This window comes from Carassius auratus, chromosome 15, assembly GCF_003368295.1.
Source record: "Carassius auratus strain Wakin chromosome 15, ASM336829v1, whole genome shotgun sequence".
NCBI lineage: Eukaryota > Metazoa > Chordata > Actinopteri > Cypriniformes > Cyprinidae > Carassius > Carassius auratus.
Window position 1 is genome coordinate 2,557,019 of NC_039257.1, and position 20,708 is coordinate 2,577,726.

General features: G+C 38.5%; 2 protein-coding genes and 1 pseudogene across 2 annotated transcripts; 2 read left to right on the forward strand and 1 right to left on the reverse strand.

The window, feature by feature from the left end:
- Positions 1-16: 16 nt before the first annotated feature.
- LOC113114735 (phenylalanine--tRNA ligase beta subunit-like) lies at positions 17-6,271 on the forward strand. Its single transcript, XM_026281676.1, has 17 exons — positions 17-117; positions 486-541; positions 854-1,008; positions 1,087-1,162; positions 1,329-1,444; positions 1,530-1,680; positions 2,555-2,663; positions 2,822-2,892; positions 3,070-3,131; positions 3,227-3,278; positions 3,719-3,780; positions 3,894-4,101; positions 4,200-4,280; positions 4,821-4,913; positions 5,033-5,150; positions 5,225-5,377; positions 5,912-6,271. The coding sequence occupies exons 1-17, from the start codon at positions 60-62 to the stop codon at positions 6,061-6,063; spliced, it is 1,773 nt and encodes a 590-aa protein (XP_026137461.1). The 5' UTR covers positions 17-59; the 3' UTR covers positions 6,064-6,271.
- A 458-nt stretch (positions 6,272-6,729) lies between these two features.
- Positions 6,730-12,250, reverse strand: LOC113114745 (sphingosine-1-phosphate phosphatase 2-like; annotated as a pseudogene).
- A 2,168-nt stretch (positions 12,251-14,418) lies between these two features.
- Positions 14,419-15,701, forward strand: LOC113114749 (E3 ubiquitin-protein ligase RNF182-like). The gene has a single exon (XM_026281718.1). The coding sequence runs from the start codon at positions 14,640-14,642 to the stop codon at positions 15,402-15,404; it is 765 nt and encodes a 254-aa protein (XP_026137503.1). The 5' UTR covers positions 14,419-14,639; the 3' UTR covers positions 15,405-15,701.
- Positions 15,702-20,708: the final 5,007 nt, after the last annotated feature.

Sequence of the window (20,708 nt, forward strand, 5' to 3'; positions counted from 1 at the left end):
TTTTTCCATTTGGTCTTTTATTTTGAAATCTCGAGTTCCGGTCTGATTGATCATAGACCATGCCGACAGTCAGCGTGAAGAGAGACCTGCTCTTCGAAGCTCTGGGACAGAAGTACAGTAAGTATTTAATGTGTATGTAAATGTGTTAGTAAATGTGTTGCTCGATGTGCGTGTGACACTCAAAACGAATTTAATATAAATGTATCCGGAGTGTCGCAGAGATTGCATCAGATTCAAATCATTCCGAGATTTCACCGAATTCAGTGTAGATTTTATTTTATATTTAATTGTAGTTTTTCAAGTCTGGTACTGCTTGAATACTGTAGTGCTTTATGTCTTATATTGTAGTTTTTAATGCTTAATTCATTTATAAAAAGCTGAGATGTCAAAATCGGAAGCCCATTGATGACGCAATCATACTGCGACTCAATTTAATTTTTTTATTTATTTAAATAATAACATTTCATATTCTATTCACATTTCAGCTGATGAAGAATTTGATGAACTATGTTTCGAGTTTGGCCTCGAGCTGGACGAAATCGTAAGTCGTGAAACTGTATTTGTTTACAAACTGTCTTTGTTAATAAAGAGTTTTAACGTAATTATATACACACACACACATACATATAATTTCTATTATTTATATAATATAATGTGTTTTTGTTTTTTAAATATTATATATATATATATATTAATTAATTTAAATTAATTAAATATTTAGAATATCATTACACAAATGTTATTTTCCAAAACTGGCTACTGGCAAAATTTAGAGCCACTGATTCATTTAAATTTAAAATTGACAAATTTAATTTGAAAGAGAACATTTTTTTGTCTGTCTCTCCGTGTGTAGACATCAGAGAAGGAGATCTTGAGCCGTGAGCAGGGAGATGAGAAGGCCGAAGGAGCGTCTGATGTCGTGCTGTATAAGATCGATGTGCCAGCGAACCGCTATGATCTCCTGTGTCTGGAGGGTCTCGTCAGGGGTCTGCAGGTCTTCAAGGAGAAGTGAGACTCAGTGTTTGTAGTTCTGCTGTCAGAGTGAGTGAAATTGTCTTTTTATGACTGGTTTTGTTGGGTTTGTAGGTTGGAAGCTCCCCGGTACAGGCGTGTGAGTCCAGCGGACGGAGGAGAGCCTCAGCGGCTGCTCATAACTGAGGAGGTTCATATCAGAGTCGTATTGCAGCATAGATATTTAATTATATTGATTTCTTAAGAGCTCAAGTACGGTGAGAAACCATCAGCCATTGTAAAGAATTGAGTGAGATCATTTAAATGAATGTGATGGTTGCGGTGCTGATATTAGGTTATATTACATGTTTCTCTAGACAGCGTCTGTGAGGCCGCACGCTGTAGCAGCTGTACTGCGCAACATCTCCTTCACTCAGGAGCGATACGAGAGCTTCATCGAGCTGCAGGAGAAGCTGCACCAGAACGTCTGCAGGTCAGTCATCAGATCACTCGCTGCTTTACTGTGAGAAGCTGCACTGCCGATAGAGAGGTTTAACACTCTGCTCTTCTCTCATCAGGAAAAGGACCCTGGTAGCCATAGGAACTCATGATTTAGACACCATCTCTGGTCCTTTCACCTACACAGCCAAACCTCCCGGCGAGATCCGCTTCAAACCACTCAATCAGAGCAAAGAGTACACCGCCGCTGAGCTCATGAGTCTCTATAAGGTGAGATCTGATTGGCTGTTCTGACCAGTAAATCAGCATTTTCATTACCTCAAATAAAATCAAATATAAAAATAAAGTTTAAATTCCGCCAGCTGCCATGGCATCATTTCTCATTTTCGTTTAGTTTAGGTTGAGGTACTAAAATAATTCAAATTAAAAACTAAAACCTTATAATAATCATAAAAAACACAATATAGACAAAGTTAAATAAAATAATATTAAAAATGACAAAAACATCAACGTTACCGTAAGTTTAAGGAAATTGTAAATGAAACAATGTATACAAGTGAACTGAAGATATTACCAAAAACTATTAACAGAACAGCATTTCCTATTTTCAAGTGAAGTATTAAAATAACTACAAAACTTGAAGACTGTAAAAATTATACAAACATGCAATCACTAAAACTTTCACATTAAAATGAAACCTATAGAAAATATACAAATATTAACTGCAATATAATATAATAGGGCAACATTTCTCATTTCTGTTTAGTTTAAGCTAAAGTACTAGCATAACTAAAGCTAAAAACTATATAGGGCAATCAAATAAGAAAAAAAAATCTAAACTTTTAAATTAAGATGAAATCAGAAAATCTAAAAATAAAACAAATTCAGCATATCAACGAAACCTATAATAGTGCATAAGTGATACTTAAATAATGCTGGGCTAGATGGATTCTGATTGGCCAAAGTCGGTCAAGTACCCTACTGTGAAGTGAAATTTGATTGGTCAGTATATTAGTAACTTATTTGCCAACATATTTATGTCTAGTCTTGTATGTTTCTTGAGTTTTTTTTCCCCCAGTCTGCATCATTTAACATATTGAAACAAATAAAAAAGTTTTACTCTTGAATATTGAATGTCCTGTAGACTGACAGTCACCTGAGGCACTACCTGCACATCATCGAGAATGAACCGCTGTACCCCGTCATATACGACAGTAATGGAGTCGTCCTGTCTATGCCTCCGATCATCAACGGTGAGTTACATACACACTTACAGGAGCATGGATAGATGTGCACACATACTCCATTTTTTCTGTTTAACTTTTTAGGCTTTAGACCTTATGTCCATTTATTTTGCAGATAGAGCTGTTGTTTTATTATTAGTCTAAAGTTTTGTACTTCTCTCTCTCAGGGGACCACAGCAAAATCTCATTAAAGACAAAGAACATTTTCATTGAGTGCACGGCCACAGACCTCACAAAGGTATTTTAATGAGCAAAAATACAATTTAATAATGCATTAAATGGATCAAAAGTAGCTGTAGAGACATTTTTAGTGTTACAAATGACTGCTGTTCTTTTGAGCTTTCTATTCCTCAAATAATACTCAAACTACAGCATGTTTTTAAACATGAAAAACGTTTTCTGTGTGTGTTTGCAGGCAAAGATCACGCTGGATATGGTAGTGACCTTGTTTAGTGAATACTGCAATGAACCATTCACGTGAGTATAGTTACACACTCTGTATTGTTTTCTAGCATCTCCAGTTTGGATTCAGCCAGTGAGTTTATGAAATGTGTTTGTTTCTCTTTATTCAGGGTTGAGGAGGCAGAAGTTGTTTATCCTGATGGCAAATTGTGTCTGTATCCTGTATGTATTCAGTTTTTAACTTGAGTGTAATTACACACAACCACACTGAAGTTAAAGACATAGTTCAACCAAAAATGAACTTCATGTCATTTACTCATCCTATCTTTCTTCTGTGGAACACAAAACATCATTATATATATATAATGTATAATAATAATATAATGGCAACCCAAAACCGTTTGGTTACCAACACATAACCAGAAGTGCACATAGACAAGTAGAGTCTCTTTTAATTTTCATTTCGTTTTGTAAATGCAAAACAAATCTCTTTTTGCTACAAATGCTTTTGATAGAGCTCAACTTGTGTGAATAAATATTAAATCCAGATTAAAGCAACATTCGTTTGGCTTTAAAGAAAAAATCGTGACATTATTAGTAATAGATTCTGCCTTATTTAAAAATGTGATTTGGTTATTTGCTGATGTCGACTTTGACTTCAGGAGCTGGCGTACAGGACAGAGACACTGTCTGGGGACTTCATCAACAAAAGAGTTGGCATCAAGTGAGCACATTATAAATCTTTCACTTGAGCTCATTAGAGATTTTCAGATTTCTTTCTCTGCTTCGGACAGAGGACTGAACCCTGATCATCACGCGCTCTGTGTTGTTTCTCAGTGAATCGGCAGAAAGCATCGCTCAGCTGCTGACCCGGATGTGTTTGAGGTCAGAGGTCAGCGGAGAGGGCGATCTGATCCAGGTTGAGATCCCGCCCACGCGTGCTGATGTCATCCACGCCTGTGACATCATGGAGGACGCCGCCATAGCGTACGGCTTCAACAACATCGTCAGGAGCACGCCGCGCACATACACCGTAGCCAATCAGGTTTGAGTGTAACATTCATTCTGACCAATTAAACTTGAGATCAGGTTCAGTGCTGACGTTATGGCTCTTAAACGTGTGTGTCTTTTATATATTTGCAGCTCCCTCTAAATAAGTTGTCAGAGTTACTGAGGCAAGATCTCGCTGCCGCTGGGTTTACTGAAGCGCTGACATTCGCTCTGGTTAGAAATCAATCCTTTCTCTTATATTCTGAATGTTTAGTCTATTTAGACAGTGAACATTTGAAAGAAACATTTGTCATTTAGTTTTCATGTCTCTCTCTCTCTTTCACCATTAGAATAAAATGATAATTGTTATTAGGACTTGGTAGATATTTCAGAAATCTAAGCTTTTCCATTACGCAAGGCCTTGATTTCATTCAACTTAAATTTAATATCAATTCGTTTGGATAAATATCAGGTGTACGTGTCAAGTTTTCTTAAGGAAAACAACATCTCAACTAATGCAGTAAACTACACAGGGATCCATCTCAGATGATACATTTACTATAATATTATATTAAAGATTAAATTAACAAAGTCCATTGCTTTCTATTTTTCAGATATGATAATCAACACTCAATTCAGTCATTAAAGTCTGATTCATAACAAAAGATAACATTGGTTGTGCTGCAGATTTGTTTTTTTAAACAGCCACAAAACAATATAAAAATCTATTAGAAGTCTTTTCTGAGACTTGACTGTATTTTGCTCTCTCTGCAGTGCTCACAAGAAGATATCGCAGATAAACTCAGGAAAAACATCACTGAAACCAGAGCCGTCCACATCTCCAACCCAAAGACCGCAGAGTTTCAGGTACCCCCAAAAATACAGACACCTCCGATTGCATTTCTCACATTTGTCCACTAGTGGGTGCTTTCACAAGTTTAAATCAGTAGTTAGAGTCTGACTATCTAAACCGTACTTTCCTGTAGGTGGCACGTACCTCTCTTCTCCCGGGACTCCTGAAGACGATCGCTGCCAACAGGAAGATGCCCCTTCCTCTCAAACTGTTCGAGATCTCGGACGTCGTCCTGAAGGATGAAACTAAAGGTGTGTTTGATGTGCTCATGTCACACAATGCATGCTAAGAAGTATGCAGTCACTGAACTTTATATGTCTGGCAGACGTAGGAGCCCGTAACAACAGGCGTCTCTGTGCCGTTTACTACAACAAGAGCCCGGGATTTGAAGTCATTCATGGACTTCTGGACCGGGTCATGCAGCTGCTGGATGTCAAACCCGGCCGAGACCAAGGATACCACATCCAGGCGGCCGAGGGTGAGTCATGAATGTTAGAAGTCGACATGGTGTCCTTCCTGTGATCTGTTTGTGCACCTGAGTCATATTTATATTGAAGTGGTCAATATTTAACAGTGTTTATGGTCAGCAAACATAAAATTAAAATACAAAGTGTTGGTTCTTTTGGTTGGACTTTTTCATCACTGGATTATTTTTATGATGTTTGTATTTCTGTGTGCCTCATTTCCACCTGATGGATGGAAGAATATATTTGAAATCTAATAAAATAAAATTGACCCTAAATTTATATATATATACACACACACACACACACACACACACACACATGTATGAAAAAAATTACATTCCCGAAAACGCTGAAATTAAAGTACTAAAATTACTCCAAAGTAAATTTAAGCTAGATTACTAAAACTTTAACATTCAAATAAAAACTTAAAATATACAACTAAAAGCAGATTCAAAACCTTATTAAATACTGTAATAGCATATAATACATACTGAAATAGCATTAGTCATATTTAATCAATTTCATTTCCATCATCTTTCTTACAGACTCCACCTTCTTTCCCGGCCGCTGTGCTGAGATCTTTTCATGTGGCAAAAGCATCGGACACCTCGGGGTCCTTCACCCTGATGTCATCAGTCGTTTTGAGCTGACTATGCCCTGCTCTGCCATCGATATCGACATCGAACCCTTCCTGTGATGCCATAATGCAAATAACCTCAGCCACACCCCTCTGCTTTGGGCTCCTCCCTCAGAAGCTACAGCCACACATTACTGTCTCATCTATCTTTGAGTTCTAGTCACAACAGCACGTGTTACTGTATGTTCATGGTGTAAATCACTGTTTTAATAAAACTCTGCTTGTCCACTGCTAGCATGTTATTCATAAATTAAACATCACGACTCTGTTTGTGTCTAGCACATTTTACAACATGGAAACAAAGAAATGTGGATTAATAAACCAAAAATGTCTACATGTGTTGGTTTTGCATGCATTTGATGCGTATCAAGCAGAGTCCTCTAATGTGACACTGTAATGTAAAGCTAATGTAAACAATATTGTATTTATAATTTAATTTATAAGCTTTTGAGAGATTGAAGGTCTTTGGAGGCCATGCAGTGGATCAGATTCGTATCATGGCTGGATGTTTACCTGTAATTTGGTTTGCTAGAAAACCAAGTGTGTGTGTTTGTGTATGCTATGTAGGATAAATCACATCCATATTGAAAGTATCTTGAGTATGTGAGTATATTACAGCTGTAACTTGTTAAATTGGACTCCTAATCACTGATTAACAAGCCCAGATCTGTGTGTTTGGTTTGAGATGACAGTGGGGAAGTGTCCAGTTTAACAGGTTATCAGACAGGTCAGGGGGAAAAAAAAGAGTCAGGCTACACCTGATTCCCAGCAGATACCAGACTTTTTTTTTAAAACACATTTGCCTGAATTTCAGTTTTTCATGATTTTAAGAATCCAAAGGCTTCAGTTTATATGCGGAAAATGAGCTAAACAGCTTTCCATGCTTCCATTTTTGTTATTTCATGGAAGCTGTTTAATGCCTTTGACATTATCATCTGTGATCATGCTAGCATCAGCAGCTTGTCATTGTGACAACACAAAACTGAACTTTTTTCCTTAAAGACCAGACTCAACATGCACATTTGCTAAATTTTGCTGATACTTTGTATAAATATGCGTATTAATAATTTGTGCAACCATCTTGAACCAGTCAGAAAATCTGTGTGGGGAAATCTTTTGCCGATTAAGTTAGCATCACCCTGCTAAACTGATAAAAAAAAAACCAGTAGGGTTTTTCCTTTGGCTTTTGGATTATTGCAGAGAATTAATGTGAGAATTAAACTGTGCCAGCTATTCCTTAACAGATTTGTGTGGATATTATAGACTGGGATTCTCTTTAAACTTGCCTGTAAACACTGATAAATTATACAGAATTTCCCAAATCCCAGAGTCCCATCATCACAAACACTCTGTTTACCAAGATACTGTTGACCAGTCTGATGGCAACTTATGTGCTGAACTTATAAGGCACCTCGATCTCTTTCCTTCTGCGTGCATCGACGTCACTCACAGACTCTCCGTCAATTCGACAGAGCACCCGCAGACTCGCCCAGCGCACCGTCTGTCGGGTCAGAACCAGCATCCCTAACCTGACCAGGAACCGCGCCACACCGACACCCAACGCTGCAAGGGTCAGCAGTGCAAAGGTCACTGGAAAAGGCCAGTCAAGGTCAAAGGTCAAGCCCAGGTGCTCATTTATCCAGTACCCGACTGAACATCATGAACAGCATGCTAAAATAATAGTGGTGTCCCCCCGTGTGGTGCTGTAATGGTCCAGCTCGGGGTACTTAAAGGAGAGGAAGAGGGGCAGAACCACCCCCACTATGGGGGAGAGAGGGTTGTTCAGCTGAATGTATTCAATGTTTCCAAAGTACAAGTACGACACAGCCACGATGACAACAGATATTACAACGCAACAGATCACATCCTGAGAGGAAGGGGAATCATCTCTGTCATTAGTATCAGAGTCTGTAATTCTAGCTTCATGCAGCACAATAAGTATAACGCACGGTCATAATGATATGATAATACAGTTTTATGCCATTATTATGAAATATGTACATATTTTCTGTTCATGATATCCGCTTTTCTGTGCAGTTGCTAGGGTGTTCTGAGTGGTAAATGTATTGCTATGCAAATCCAAGGGTGTTGAGGGGTTCTAGATTGTTGCAAGGGCATTTCTATTGGTTATCATGTTGCTATGTAGTTGCTAAACTGTTCTGAGTTGTTGTTAATCTGTGCAGTAACATGAGGAATAGGCCAAACGTTCGCCTCAGCATGATGCACCACTGCAGCTGTGCTATATTAAAGGAACTAGAGGTAAATCTTTGGAGACCGGCCTGACAATATGAATTATACAAGAGTATAAATCTTTCATATCAGATGCAAAAGTGCATGTGCATTTTAAAGTCTCTCTTCAAGACTTACCAGAGCAGAGTGCATGTCGGTGTAAAGACGACTCAGACACAGCAGAACCACGGCCACAATCAGTCCCAGTTCAAACGGGAACTAACACGCAAAGACAGAGTAACAAACAGCTCAATCTAAAATGAACAGTTTGATGTAACTTGTCTCAAATGTGGAGAGGTTTGAATGTAAACAAATACAAATTTGATTTGAAAGCTATATCAGAGGATAAGATTTTCCATTAATAATGTGCTAAATTTGATCCATCCATCTTCAGATGACTTGGTATATAGTGCACATGAACTACTTCTATGGTGTTTTTTCCCTCATTTAAGCTGTCTTTCTAACTGAAAATTTTGTGTATTTATTAAAACATTTTCTCATCATCTTTTTTTTCCTTCTCTCTCTGCGTTGCAGCCTCCATCCATTCTATGTGGCAGCTCTTCTCCTAATAACATCTCTTTTCTCCTGACATGTGCTCTTCCCTCTGGTTTAATTCAGGACTCTGTTAATCACTGACAACACTGGAAGAGGCTTTACATATTCACGAAGTTGCTCCGCACCTTCTATTCTGTCTTGCTCCATCCATCTCCCTGTCCCTCCATCTGTCTATCTCCTTTCCTTCCTTTCTTCCTCTATCGGCTGGGGGTCTTTCACAGGAAGTTAATGAAGAATGTTTCCTGAATGGGCACAAAGGACTGTGGGACAGTGCATAATTGACTGGAAGTTTTTATTTTTTTACTCTTAAATCATACACATACAGCTTTCTGGACAAATAATGGTTAACTAGTTCCACGTAATATATTGTAAAATGTAATTTTTTCGTGTGACACAAAGCTGTTTCCAGCATCATAACTCCAATCTTCAGTGTCACATGATCCTAATTCTAATTTGCTGCTCAAGAAACATTTATGATGTTGAAGAGAGTTGTTCTGCTTCATATTTTTGTTAAGATTAATTATAAAAAAATAAAATAAAAATAAAAAAACAGCATTTATTTGAAATAGAAATTGCATAACAAATGTATTTACTGTTACTTTTGATCAGTTTAAGACATTTTGCTGATTGAAAGCATTGCATTCTTTAAAAACACCTACAACAACAACATTACTGATCCCAAACATTTGACAGCGTCAAATAAGCGTTCAAATAAGAGTCAACACATACTAATTTAACATGTAAAAATTGTTGCCTATATCAGCAAATAAGCCTACGGACAATACAGCAAAACAACACTCTAAAAGAAAGGAATCCAACTATACAATCCACTAATAAAGTTTTATAATGCTTATACGTGTGCGCTACTGTCTGGCCAGTATAAAAGGAGCACAGAAGTTTAACGGTTTACACTTACAATTGAACCAATATTTGAAAGCATTCAAGAGTCAAAGGTTTGAAAGCTGATGGATGGCACCGTCTACACCTGACACTGATTGACAGTCATTTACTGAGAGTTCATTATAATGGCACACAGCAGATGTGTGGGCGGGACTTGGGCTGACTGATGGTGACAGATGGCTCCGCCCCTTCAGTGAACTATGCAAAAACAAACCACATTCAAAACATTCTAAATCTAGCCTGACCTTCACTCTCTCCTGAGCGCTGAGAAGCAGTGTAAATGAGATGGCATCCCATACTCTGAGTCCACACGCGTCTCCAGTTTGACCACAGGGGGAGACGGAGAACGGGGCAACTTTAAAATATCCTTCATCACTTGTCCAATATACATCCCTACCTGCAGAGAGAGATAGAGAGAGAGACAGAGAAATGAGATGTACACGGGAAAATATATTCTTTCTAAAAAAAAAAATAGGTACAAATATGTACCGTTAAGGTAGCTACTAACATTTTCATACCTTTATGGTACTGATATGGACCATTTTAGGGTAAATAAAGTACAAAAGTATACCTATTGGAAAGCTACGACCAATGACAGCTTTTATACTTTCTGAAATTGTTGTATAAGATTATAATACAACTCAATACCCCAAAATTTTACTTTTTTTGTTAGCATTTACAGCATATTGCCAGATTTAGGCGACTATATTTCCAGTTCAGTGTTATTTTAGTATCATTATAATAGTTTTTATTTATATTTATCAATACATTTATACATTAATATTTAGGCCTACATTTATTAACGTTTATCAATGTAATTGTTTTATTTCTGTTTCAGTTTTTGTTATTTTAGTAGGCTACTTTAAGACTAAACAAAAATTAGTTTTTCTGTAGAGTTTATCATATTTCAAGCAACAAAATGTTGTAATGGTTTCAGTTCTAGGGTTTGTTTACAAGACAAGGATTGCACTAAAATGCAGAGGTTTTTTGTTTGTTTTTACAAATTTTTGCTTTACAGACGACACATTTGTCAAAAACATCCCTGTTCACACAGATCCACAAAAATGACTTAAAACCCTGTATTATGCATGCCATGACAGTAGTTGATGATTTCACTCAGCTCTGCAGAGTTTAGCTTCAACCCAAAACAAAATGGTCATGTAACACTGCCTTAGTTGAAATAATAACCTTGGTTAAGTCATGACGGAAGATATAGCAAAAATTCAAAATAACGGCTCACTGAATGTTTTGAGCAAGTTAATAACTTCTCTCATGTTAAATGTAGTTTATTATAAATAGCTACGTGGATTCCAGAGGTGTCTAATGCTGTTGCTGTGGGAACTATATGCAACCTTGTGGAAACAGCATTAAGTGAACCAAGATATATAATAGAAACACAGAGGAAGATGAATAAGATAATTTGTTTCTTTCTGTCAATTTTTATCTATTTCTCCTCCTTGCAGAAAAACAAAGACCCCACAGTAAGATGACTTCATCACAAGGTAGGGGGGGCAGTGTGTGTGTGTGTGTGTGTGTGTGTGTGTGTGTTGCCCACACATTGACGAGGCACCTGTGTAACCCCTCTCACCCGGGTCCTCTCTGACACTCCTCACACTCGCTCCTCGCAGGGCTCAAACCCAGGTCTTCTGGCATGGGAGGCGGACGCACTAACAAGGAGGCTAAATGGCTACAGCCACTAGCGTCTGTCGCTAGTGCGTCTCTTGAGATCGGGGAGTGAGGTTTACCTGCACAGCACTACTCGCTGGCCTCCGTTACACCTGCACAGAAACGGGTCGAGGTTCCAGTGGATGCAGGGCAGGAAGGTGATGTAAAAGACCTCATGGCCCAGAGTAGATGAAGTCACAAACAGGAAGTAGAAGAGCCAGTTCCTCACCTAATATCGAGGCCTGGGACACTCTAGAACAGAGAAAATCATCATGAATTCATCTGAACAAACTGCTTTACCACATCACAACAAATCACAATCACACTTAGTCGGATAAATAAATTTCACCAAATTGTTTTGGTGAAAATTGGGGACATTGCATAGGTGTGATAATTTTTATACTGTACAAACTGTATATTCTATGGCCCTACACCTTACCCTAGCCCTCATAGGAAACTTTATGCTATTTCAGATTTTCATTACACTTAATTCTGTGTGATTTATGTACGTTTTGTAAAGTGGGGATATGGGGTAATGTCCTGAAAAGTCACATTCTCTTTGTAAAACCCAGTGTTGGGGAAAGTTACTTCAGTTTATATAAGGAATAAGTGACCATACCCCATAAGCACCACCACACTCACAAATGCATGCAGTATGCATCGACATGTAATTAAGAGCATTATAAAAGGTTCAGTGTTATCAATATGTCAATAAGGAACACAGGATTTTAAGAGCCAATGACATTTCCAGCTGGGGAGACTCAACTGATGTTCTATAGTTTAGTGTTAATTACCATCTAACTCAACCAGTCTAGACTACATTTAGCCTTAGATGATATATGAATATGATCCCTAAAGCATATGTTTTATTAGCTGACAATAGTAATAAATAAATAAACATAATAGGCACAAATACAAATGTACTTTTAGAAATGTTTTTTGAAAAATATGGTGTTATTGTTTTGGCAAGCTTAAATTAAAACTTCTATGAAAACTTGTGTGATATTCCTTTAAATAATGTTTTACTATATCTTTTTTGTATATTTTACTAATCAATTTCTTACATAATTTCTTTGAGTTAGAACAAACTTTTATTTTGCTGGGTTGTAACCAGAGTTATTGTGTTTTTTAATTAACTATTATTATTAGCTAATAGGCCTACTTGAAGTATAGAATACTCTACTGTGTCAATAGTACTATATTACTTTTTGAATTTCTTCAAAGTTATACTGGAATTTTATTTTGACAGGTTGTCGTAAAGACATTGCCGTCAGCCAAGTATGGTGACCCATACTCAGAATTTGTGCTCTGCATTTAACCCATCCGAAATGCACACACACAGAGCAGTGAACACACACACACACACACACACACACTGTGAGCACACACCTGGAGCAGTGGGCAGCCATTTATGCTGCGGCGCCCGGGGAGCAGTTGGGGGTTCAATGCCTTGCTCAAGGGCACCTAAGTCATGGTATTGAAGGTGGAGAGAGAACTGTACATGCACTCCCCCCACCCACAATTCCGTCCGGCCTGAGACTAGAACCCACAACCCTTCGATTGGGAGTCCAACCCTCTAACCATTAGGCCACGACTTCCCCACCAAGTCGAATGAATGACGATAGTTTTATCAAATTGACGCTGACGTGCACATGTGTAGCTTATATCATGCATCAATATAGTGAAGAGCTGAAAACACCACTGAAGCGTGTGTGTGTAGAGCACACATTCCCAGAGATGTGCATAATAACAACACCTTCAGGGCCGCTGCTGGCCAAATGGGTGCCCTAAGCATGATTGTATTGTTGTGCTCCCCTTCATCAAATATGATGATGAAAAAAAAAATACCGCGGATGAGAAAATGGATTTTTTTTTTTTTTTTGGAGCAACTGGGATGGCGCCCCCTCTGGGAGTTGGTGCCCTAGGCAGATTGAGTATGTTCGGCAGTTCGGAGCAGGATCGCGAATCATTTGGGTCAGTTTGGGGATCGCGAATCATTTGAGTCAGTTATGGGGTTCGCGAATCATTTGAGTCAGTTATGGGGATCGCGAATCATTTGAGTCAGTTCGGGAGTTCGGAGCGGGTTCGCGAATCATTTGAGTCAGTTCGGGACTTCGGAGCGGGATCGCGAATCATTTGAGTCAGTTCGGGAGTTCGGAGCGGGTTCGCGAATCATTTGAGTCAGTTTGGGGATCGCAAAGCATTTGAATCAGTTCGGGAATTCGGAGCGACTTCGCAGGATCATTTGAATCAATTCGAGAGTTCGGAGCGGGATCGCGAATCATTTGAATCAGTTCGGGAGTTCAAAGCAGGTTCGCGAATCATTTGAGTCAGTTCGGGAGTTCGGAGCGGGATCGAATCACGAAAGATTCGCGCTAGTAAATTTTCAAATTGGCCATAACCTTTAATTTGTTGCTGCCAACATTATTATTTGACCAAAATTTTATTTTGTTCCTGAAATTCAAACTAAATCCACTAGTTTTTTTTCTGGATATGCCTATTCGTGATTTTTGGATCAAAGGTATCCCAATCTTACCAAAAGGTTTTTTTTTAACAACCCACAGGGATTAATTCAGGTTCATTTGGCCATTTTCTTTTTTCTCAATGGCAAAAGGTGTCCCAATCTACCTGAATTCACTACTGATGGTCTGATCCATTTTAAAAACAAAACTGGATTACAATCTAATATATATATATATATATATATATATATATATATATATATATATATATATTCATTTCAGAAGTTATGGATATTTCCTTTAAAATAACATCACAAAAGGACCGGGGGTAGTTGTTACAAAAATCTAAACATATTAAACATGTTTATTTGAATGGAGGGTGCCTGGGAAATCCGTGAATGAAGCTGCAAGCCTTATGTTTCTGGATTATTAGTGTCCATGACAACATCAGGTAGATGACTCACAGTGAGGAATAAACGCGGTTAAATGGCTAGAATGATGCATGGAAGAAAACACAGAGGGTTGGACAGCAACAAAGGAGTTAAATCTACTGACGTAGACAGCATCTGTCGTGTTTGACCAGGACGCGTGTCTGATGCTTTGATTGAGGTGTGATTCTCCCGCGTCCCGCGCATTTAAAATCATTACATCACCAGAACGATACGGTTAATTATTTAATCAACGTGCACGGGGAATACAATAAGCGTTTTTTTTAAAGACCTGAGACAAAAATGTCCGGGTTTAACGGCGTTCGTTGACGGGATAAAGAAAAGAAAAGGCTGCTCGCGTTCATTGTGTGGAGGATGTGAGGCAGCGCGAGATGTCATGGCAGCGACGGATGCAGCAGCAGATAACGGGCCGGAGCATCCCGGTGTTCCGGTACCCAAGGCGTTTCCCTATGAGGAATACGAGTGCAAAATCTGCTACAACTTTTTCGACCTCGACCGTCGGGCGCCCAAGATCTTGGAGTGTCTGCACACGTTCTGCGAGGAGTGCCTGCACGCGCTGCAGCTGTGCGAGGAGCGGCCGTGGCGCATCAGCTGCCCCGTGTGCCGCCACCGCACGCCCGTCCCGGACTACCGGATCCAGAACCTGCCGAACAACACCAAGGCGACGGAGGACTTCCCTCTGTACATCGACTCGGACCCCGTGCCTCAGGATGCTCTGCCGCCTCACCGGCCTCCGCTGCACCCGGCGCTCGTGGCGCTCCGGCGCGAGGAGGACGCGTCCATGGCTGGTCACGCGACTCCGTCCACCTTGACGGTGTCCACCGCGACCACGCTTTCCCAGGACTCGGTCTCGCGCTACGAGAGCTGTCAGAACTGCAGGCGTCTCGCGCTGACCACCGGATGCGTCTGCGTCATCTTCTCGTTATTGTCAATGTTAGTGCTGCTCTTCATGGGCCTCATTTTCGTCCACAGCCACGGCGGGCCGCCCTCGCCCGCGGGACCCCTCTGTCTGTCGGTGGCCAGCATCCTCGCCATGGTGTCTGCGATGGTAACGTGGCTCCTCTATTGGCTCAAAGACCGACCGGAGCACGAGACGGGCCGCTCCTCGGCCACCACTAGCGCGAGCCGGAGAAACGCATGACTGGAGATGAGCATCCGATGACAAGCGTTTATTATTACCAGTTAGTTTCTTTTCATGTTACTTGTACTTTCCGTAGGCTATATTTGGTTAATCTTTATTTGAAGGTGTCGTTGTTACAGTGTAATTATACATATAGGTAGTTATAAGTGATAACTACATGTATTTACTATAGGCAAAACAAAACCAGTCATAAGGGTCTATTTCTTTTAACTGAGATTTATACATCATCTGAAAGCTGAATATAAGCTTTCCATTGATGAATGGTTTGTTAGGATATGACAATATTTGACAGAGATAACTATTTGAAAATCAGTAGTACAAAACAACAACAAAAACAACAAAAATCACCTTTAAAGTTGTCCAAATGAAGTTCTTAGCAATGCATATTACTAAGCAGATATTAGGATTTGATATATTTACAGTAGGAAATTTATAAAATATCCTCATGGAACATGATCTTCACTTAATATCTTAATGATTTTGGGCATAAAAGAAAAATCGACAATTTTGACCCATGCAATATATTATTGGCTATTGCTACAAATTTACAGTACCTGTGCAATTTATGACTGGTTTTGTGGTCACATATGAATAGGGTTTGGCTTAGGGTTACTTGCATGTAATTATGCATAATTAATTGTTATTATAATATTAAGTGCATGTAACAAGGACACCTTAAAATAAAGTGTTACCACATCTTTTATATAGTTGATCTAGTACTTATTTATTAGGTAAATAAGATGTGCCTATTTATATCAATCCCAGTTAACTGGAAAAAAATAGGCTACACAAATTATTACAAAGAAACCTCAAGTAACACATTGTATTAAATTATGTGAAATTTTGGAAGTATTTTCTTGCAAAACATAGGTTTTATTTACAAACATCATTTGTACGGTATAATTACCAGTAACATTTTGTTATGATTGCTTATATTTGTGTAATGATTACTTATTGACCATTTGTTAATGTTAGTTTCTGCATTAGGCTAGCTAACGATGAGCAATGCATTTATTAAAGTTAATAAAAATACAACTTTTCAGTGTTACTTCTGGTTAGCTTAGATCCATTAGGTTAATATTAACAAATACAACTTTTGATCGTAATAATGTATTCGTAAATGTTGAAATGAAGATGAACTAAGATTAATAAATGCTAATAACATTTTTCATTGTTAGTTCATATTAACTAAATAATTCTAACAAATGGATCATTGTTGTAAAGTGTTACCAAGGAATCCATGCTAGTGTTTGATTAGTATAGGGAACCTGGAAAAATATAAGTAACTCCTTAATAAGCCATTTCAAAAACTAAAGAAGGACTAGTACTTATTGAGTCACTATCAGATCAGTACAGGCTGGTGTTTCCCGACAAGGAGTATGGGAGCAGAATCTAGCACTTTTTCAACTCTTTCAGCCCAAAATCTTGGAGTGCCTGCACACATTAAGCAAGAAGAGTCTGCATATGTTGCTTGTGTGCAAGGAGAAGCTGTGGTGCATCAGATGCCCCGTATGCCACACAGACCAGACTATCAGATACAGAACCTGCCCCACGGCATCCACCGCAACCGGATACGTGTGCGCCATCTTCTCCTTCCTGTCCATTTTTGTGCTGCTCTTCATGGGCCTCATATTTGTGCTTGGCCACCTGAGATTCCTGGTTAGGACACCTGTGTGAGCTTGAGAAGAACTGACTTCATACATCCTCTAAAAATCACCAAAACGATGGTTCAACGTTGTTGCAAAAATAGTTCTAGGAAGAACCCACAACTGCCATTTGGTGTGATATTTAGATTATTTATTAGATTATTCGGTTGTGGGGCCACTGTACAGAATGGGGTCCAAAAGTCAAACCACAAGTGAAAATGCATCTATTGTGTACTGTTTTATCACTTAACCCAACATTTTTATTAATTATATTACACTTTTATCCAAAACTGCATACAAAGTTCATCCATTTCCCGAGAATCCATCTATGACCTTAGCATCGTTAGCACTGTGCAAAGTTTAATTAAAAGATAAACTGGTCGCAAATCTGCATACTAGCCTACAATTAGTACTTATTTTTTAAATTATGTCACAACTTTCCTTTAGTTTGAAATAATAAAATGTGGTCTCAAACTTATGGACCCCACTGTACATAAGTTTTATCATAGCAAATAAGACATGCACTTATTTGGCATTTACTGGAAATGAATTATTAAAGTCTGATAGCTAGGTAAAACACTTATGTGAATCGGCCAAGCAAACATGATTATTGGATGATATTCTCAAAATGGCTGCTGGGTGTTGTCATACTATTCGGTCTCTGAAAAGAAGAAGACCTCTTAGTTGTTATGGATCAATAGCTTTATTATAGCGAATTTTATACCACCTCTTTGTTCTCCACTTCACCTATGCATCTATCACGGTAAAACCGTGTCGTTTGACAACTAACTGACAATCTCTTTTTGCTGTCGCCTGCGTGTGCTTTAATGTGCGTAGCATCACAATGCATTGATCTTAGTACTCACTCCTTCATTGGATTTTTGTGCCATGCAAACCCGTGTTGAGCAGTATCTGATGTAGTTTAGATTTTAAAAAAACTTGCATGATGTTAAACAAAAACTAGAGACTGAACTGTGCTTGGAAACGAAGGTCAGCCTTCATTACTTGAGGAAAGCATCATTGTTAATCGAATCAGTGCAGCTGGTTTGTCGTTTCTACATTAAGCAATGACAAGTCAGTTATTTGAAAAGGGTATTTGATATGACGATCAAATTAGGAATTACTTTTTTTGCCTGAAAAAAGTTGGCCACACAGATTTCGCTCGCATTGACAAACAGAAAGCTGCTTGGTATGAAAGTGACTTTTGTGCGAGCCTGTGATTTATTAAACTGACAATGGCAAAATTTCGCTAATATGACCGCACATATAAAAAAGATGCGGGTGAATCAAGCAGGAACCTGACACCTGAGGAGCAGCTAGAGTTTTTCTGTGTCCTTGCAGTGACAGGATGCAGCCATAGAGAAATCAATGATAAAGACTCGCACACTGGGACCGAAGCCAAGAGCTGCTGTCGAGTGTTTACTGACCCATTTATAAAACTTTGCATTTCTCCTGTAGGTCATTTGTCTTGGTGTCACAATTTGATATATTCATCCAGCTAACTGTGGCTTGTTAACTTGAGTGCAAAACACAACTAGCCCACTTTGGCATTGTACTAAATATATCATCCAGGCTGTTTAGACTTAATGGTTTTATGATAATGACTGAGGACACTCGATGGCCTAAATTTCCTTCAATTAGGGTAAAAGCCATTTTCTTTAGAATGGTAAACATACTTGATCATATTCTCTTAAAGGGATAGTTCGTCCAAAAAATACAACTCTGTAATTTACCCAGCCTCATGTTATTCTCGAATCATCTCGCTTTATCTGTGGAACACAAAAGGAGAAATATGAACAACATCATGTTCCAAACAGGACAAGAGCAAAACATGAGGGTGTGTAAATCATTTTCAATCACTACTTCTTTAAATTAGCTCTTATGTGCCTTCACTTTTTATTTATTGGTTTATTTATTGAAGGAATTGAACATTTTAATAGAAATTATCTAGTGAATTTTCTATGAGCTTACAGTTTGATTTGTAGAAGTTGTGCTGTTGTTGTAAGCAGATGCGATGAATCGATCCAGGTCTGCCCTCTGTTGGTAGACAAGTGTAGTGACGCAGTCATTTGTGAATTAGTTTTGCTTAGATTTTTGTAAGGAAGGTTTTTATAATGTGAATGTGAGGGTATTTGAATTATTGCTGCAGTGATTTAGACAAGCAAAGGTTATTTCCCTGAGTGTTAAGGAAGTAAACAGTCATGATTTGCTGTTATACGTGCTGTACAAAGCAACACTTGTAGTGAAAGTAGTATAATGTGCAGTAGTGTTATTTAGTCACCAGCTTCTCCTGCCATTCTGTTGGGCAATATATGTAATATATATAAGTCATGTCATTTTACTTCACACAATGACTTAAATTTACTGCCTTTTTGATTCCCTGCTGAAAAGACCAAAAACAACATTTGGGGTTAGGAAGATTTTTTTTTTTACATTAAATTATATTAAATTAAGCAGCACAACTGCTTTGAACATAATAATCAGAAATGTTTCTTGAGCAGAAAATCTGAATGATTTCTGTACGATCCCGTGACATTGAAGGCTGGAGTAACGATGCTGAAAATTCAGCTTTGCATCACAGAAAATAAATCACATTTTAAAAATCTATTATAATGGAAAACTATTATTTGTAATTAAATTTCACAATATTATCGTTTTTGCTTTTGATCAAATAAATAGTGAAATTAACAAACTTGTTTCAAAAACATTTACAAATCTTACTGACTCCAAATGTTGAACAGTATAAATTGCTGGTTAGTGCTGGAAAAGCTTGTGGACCAAGAAAATCTTGCTGGTCAAGAGACCTGCAAGGCACACCAGCATTCAAAGCTCAATATATGCTGGTCTTTTCAACAGTGATGAGGATGAGGAGAAGAGAGAAGATGTTTTTGTCCTCTGTCCTGGTCCAGTTATTTCAGATGTGAGCCTGAAAGAAAACAGAAACAGTCTGTTGTGAACTCAATCAACTTGGTCTTGCTGACTTTCAAAAACAAGTACCAAACGAAACTGACGATCAAAATGTTCAGATCTAATGAAACTGATATTTCTGTATCATTCAGTGTGACCTCCTCTTGTTCTCATGGTACCGCTATGGCTGTGACTGTCTGGACCATCAGGCCTGATGTGCACACATCTGTTTATATGTCTGTTTCTCCCACACACACTGGCCCAGTGACTGCACGGCACTTACCTGAACCCAGTGTTACTGCCTGGGATGAATATACTTCCCTTAACGCACTCCAGTTCTCTTAGTAACACTACGTAGGGTCATGGGCTTTGTAAACAGCCCTTATATACTCTGTTTAGAATTAGGAAACGTGTGTTTTTACTATTATGCCTCAATAATTGTTGTGAGACCTGTTTGAATTGTATTTGCAGATTGAAATTGTTCTGTTTACATGCAAGAACACACCTCTCGGTTGGCTAATAAACAAGAAAAATCCAGAAAAAAGCTGTTGTTGTGTAATTTATGTATACAATATGAAATCAGATTTACGTTTTCTCTGAGTGAACCCCTTCTAATTGAGGTTAAAGTGCTGGGGACCTTCCCCAGACTGAACAAGACAGATGACACAACAACACATGCACTGTTCAAGAAGTTCATTCAGTGGTGTTTGTGTTGGTGAATTCTTGCTATACATTCCAGTACAGATTTATA

Bases quoted from the DNA above. Each gene is read 5' to 3' on its own strand.
- LOC113114735 (XM_026281676.1), top strand. From the start codon at position 60: ATGCCGACAGTCAGCGTGAAGAGAGACCTGCTCTTCGAAGCTCTGGGA. The intron at 1,681-2,554 runs GTGAGATCTGAT...AATGTCCTGTAG, and splicing joins AGCTCATGAGTCTCTATAAG to ACTGACAGTCACCTGAGGCA. The intron at 2,664-2,821 runs GTGAGTTACATA...TCTCTCTCTCAG, and splicing joins TATGCCTCCGATCATCAACG to GGGACCACAGCAAAATCTCA.
- LOC113114749 (XM_026281718.1), top strand. From the start codon at position 14,640: ATGGCAGCGACGGATGCAGCAGCAGATAACGGGCCGGAGCATCCCGGT.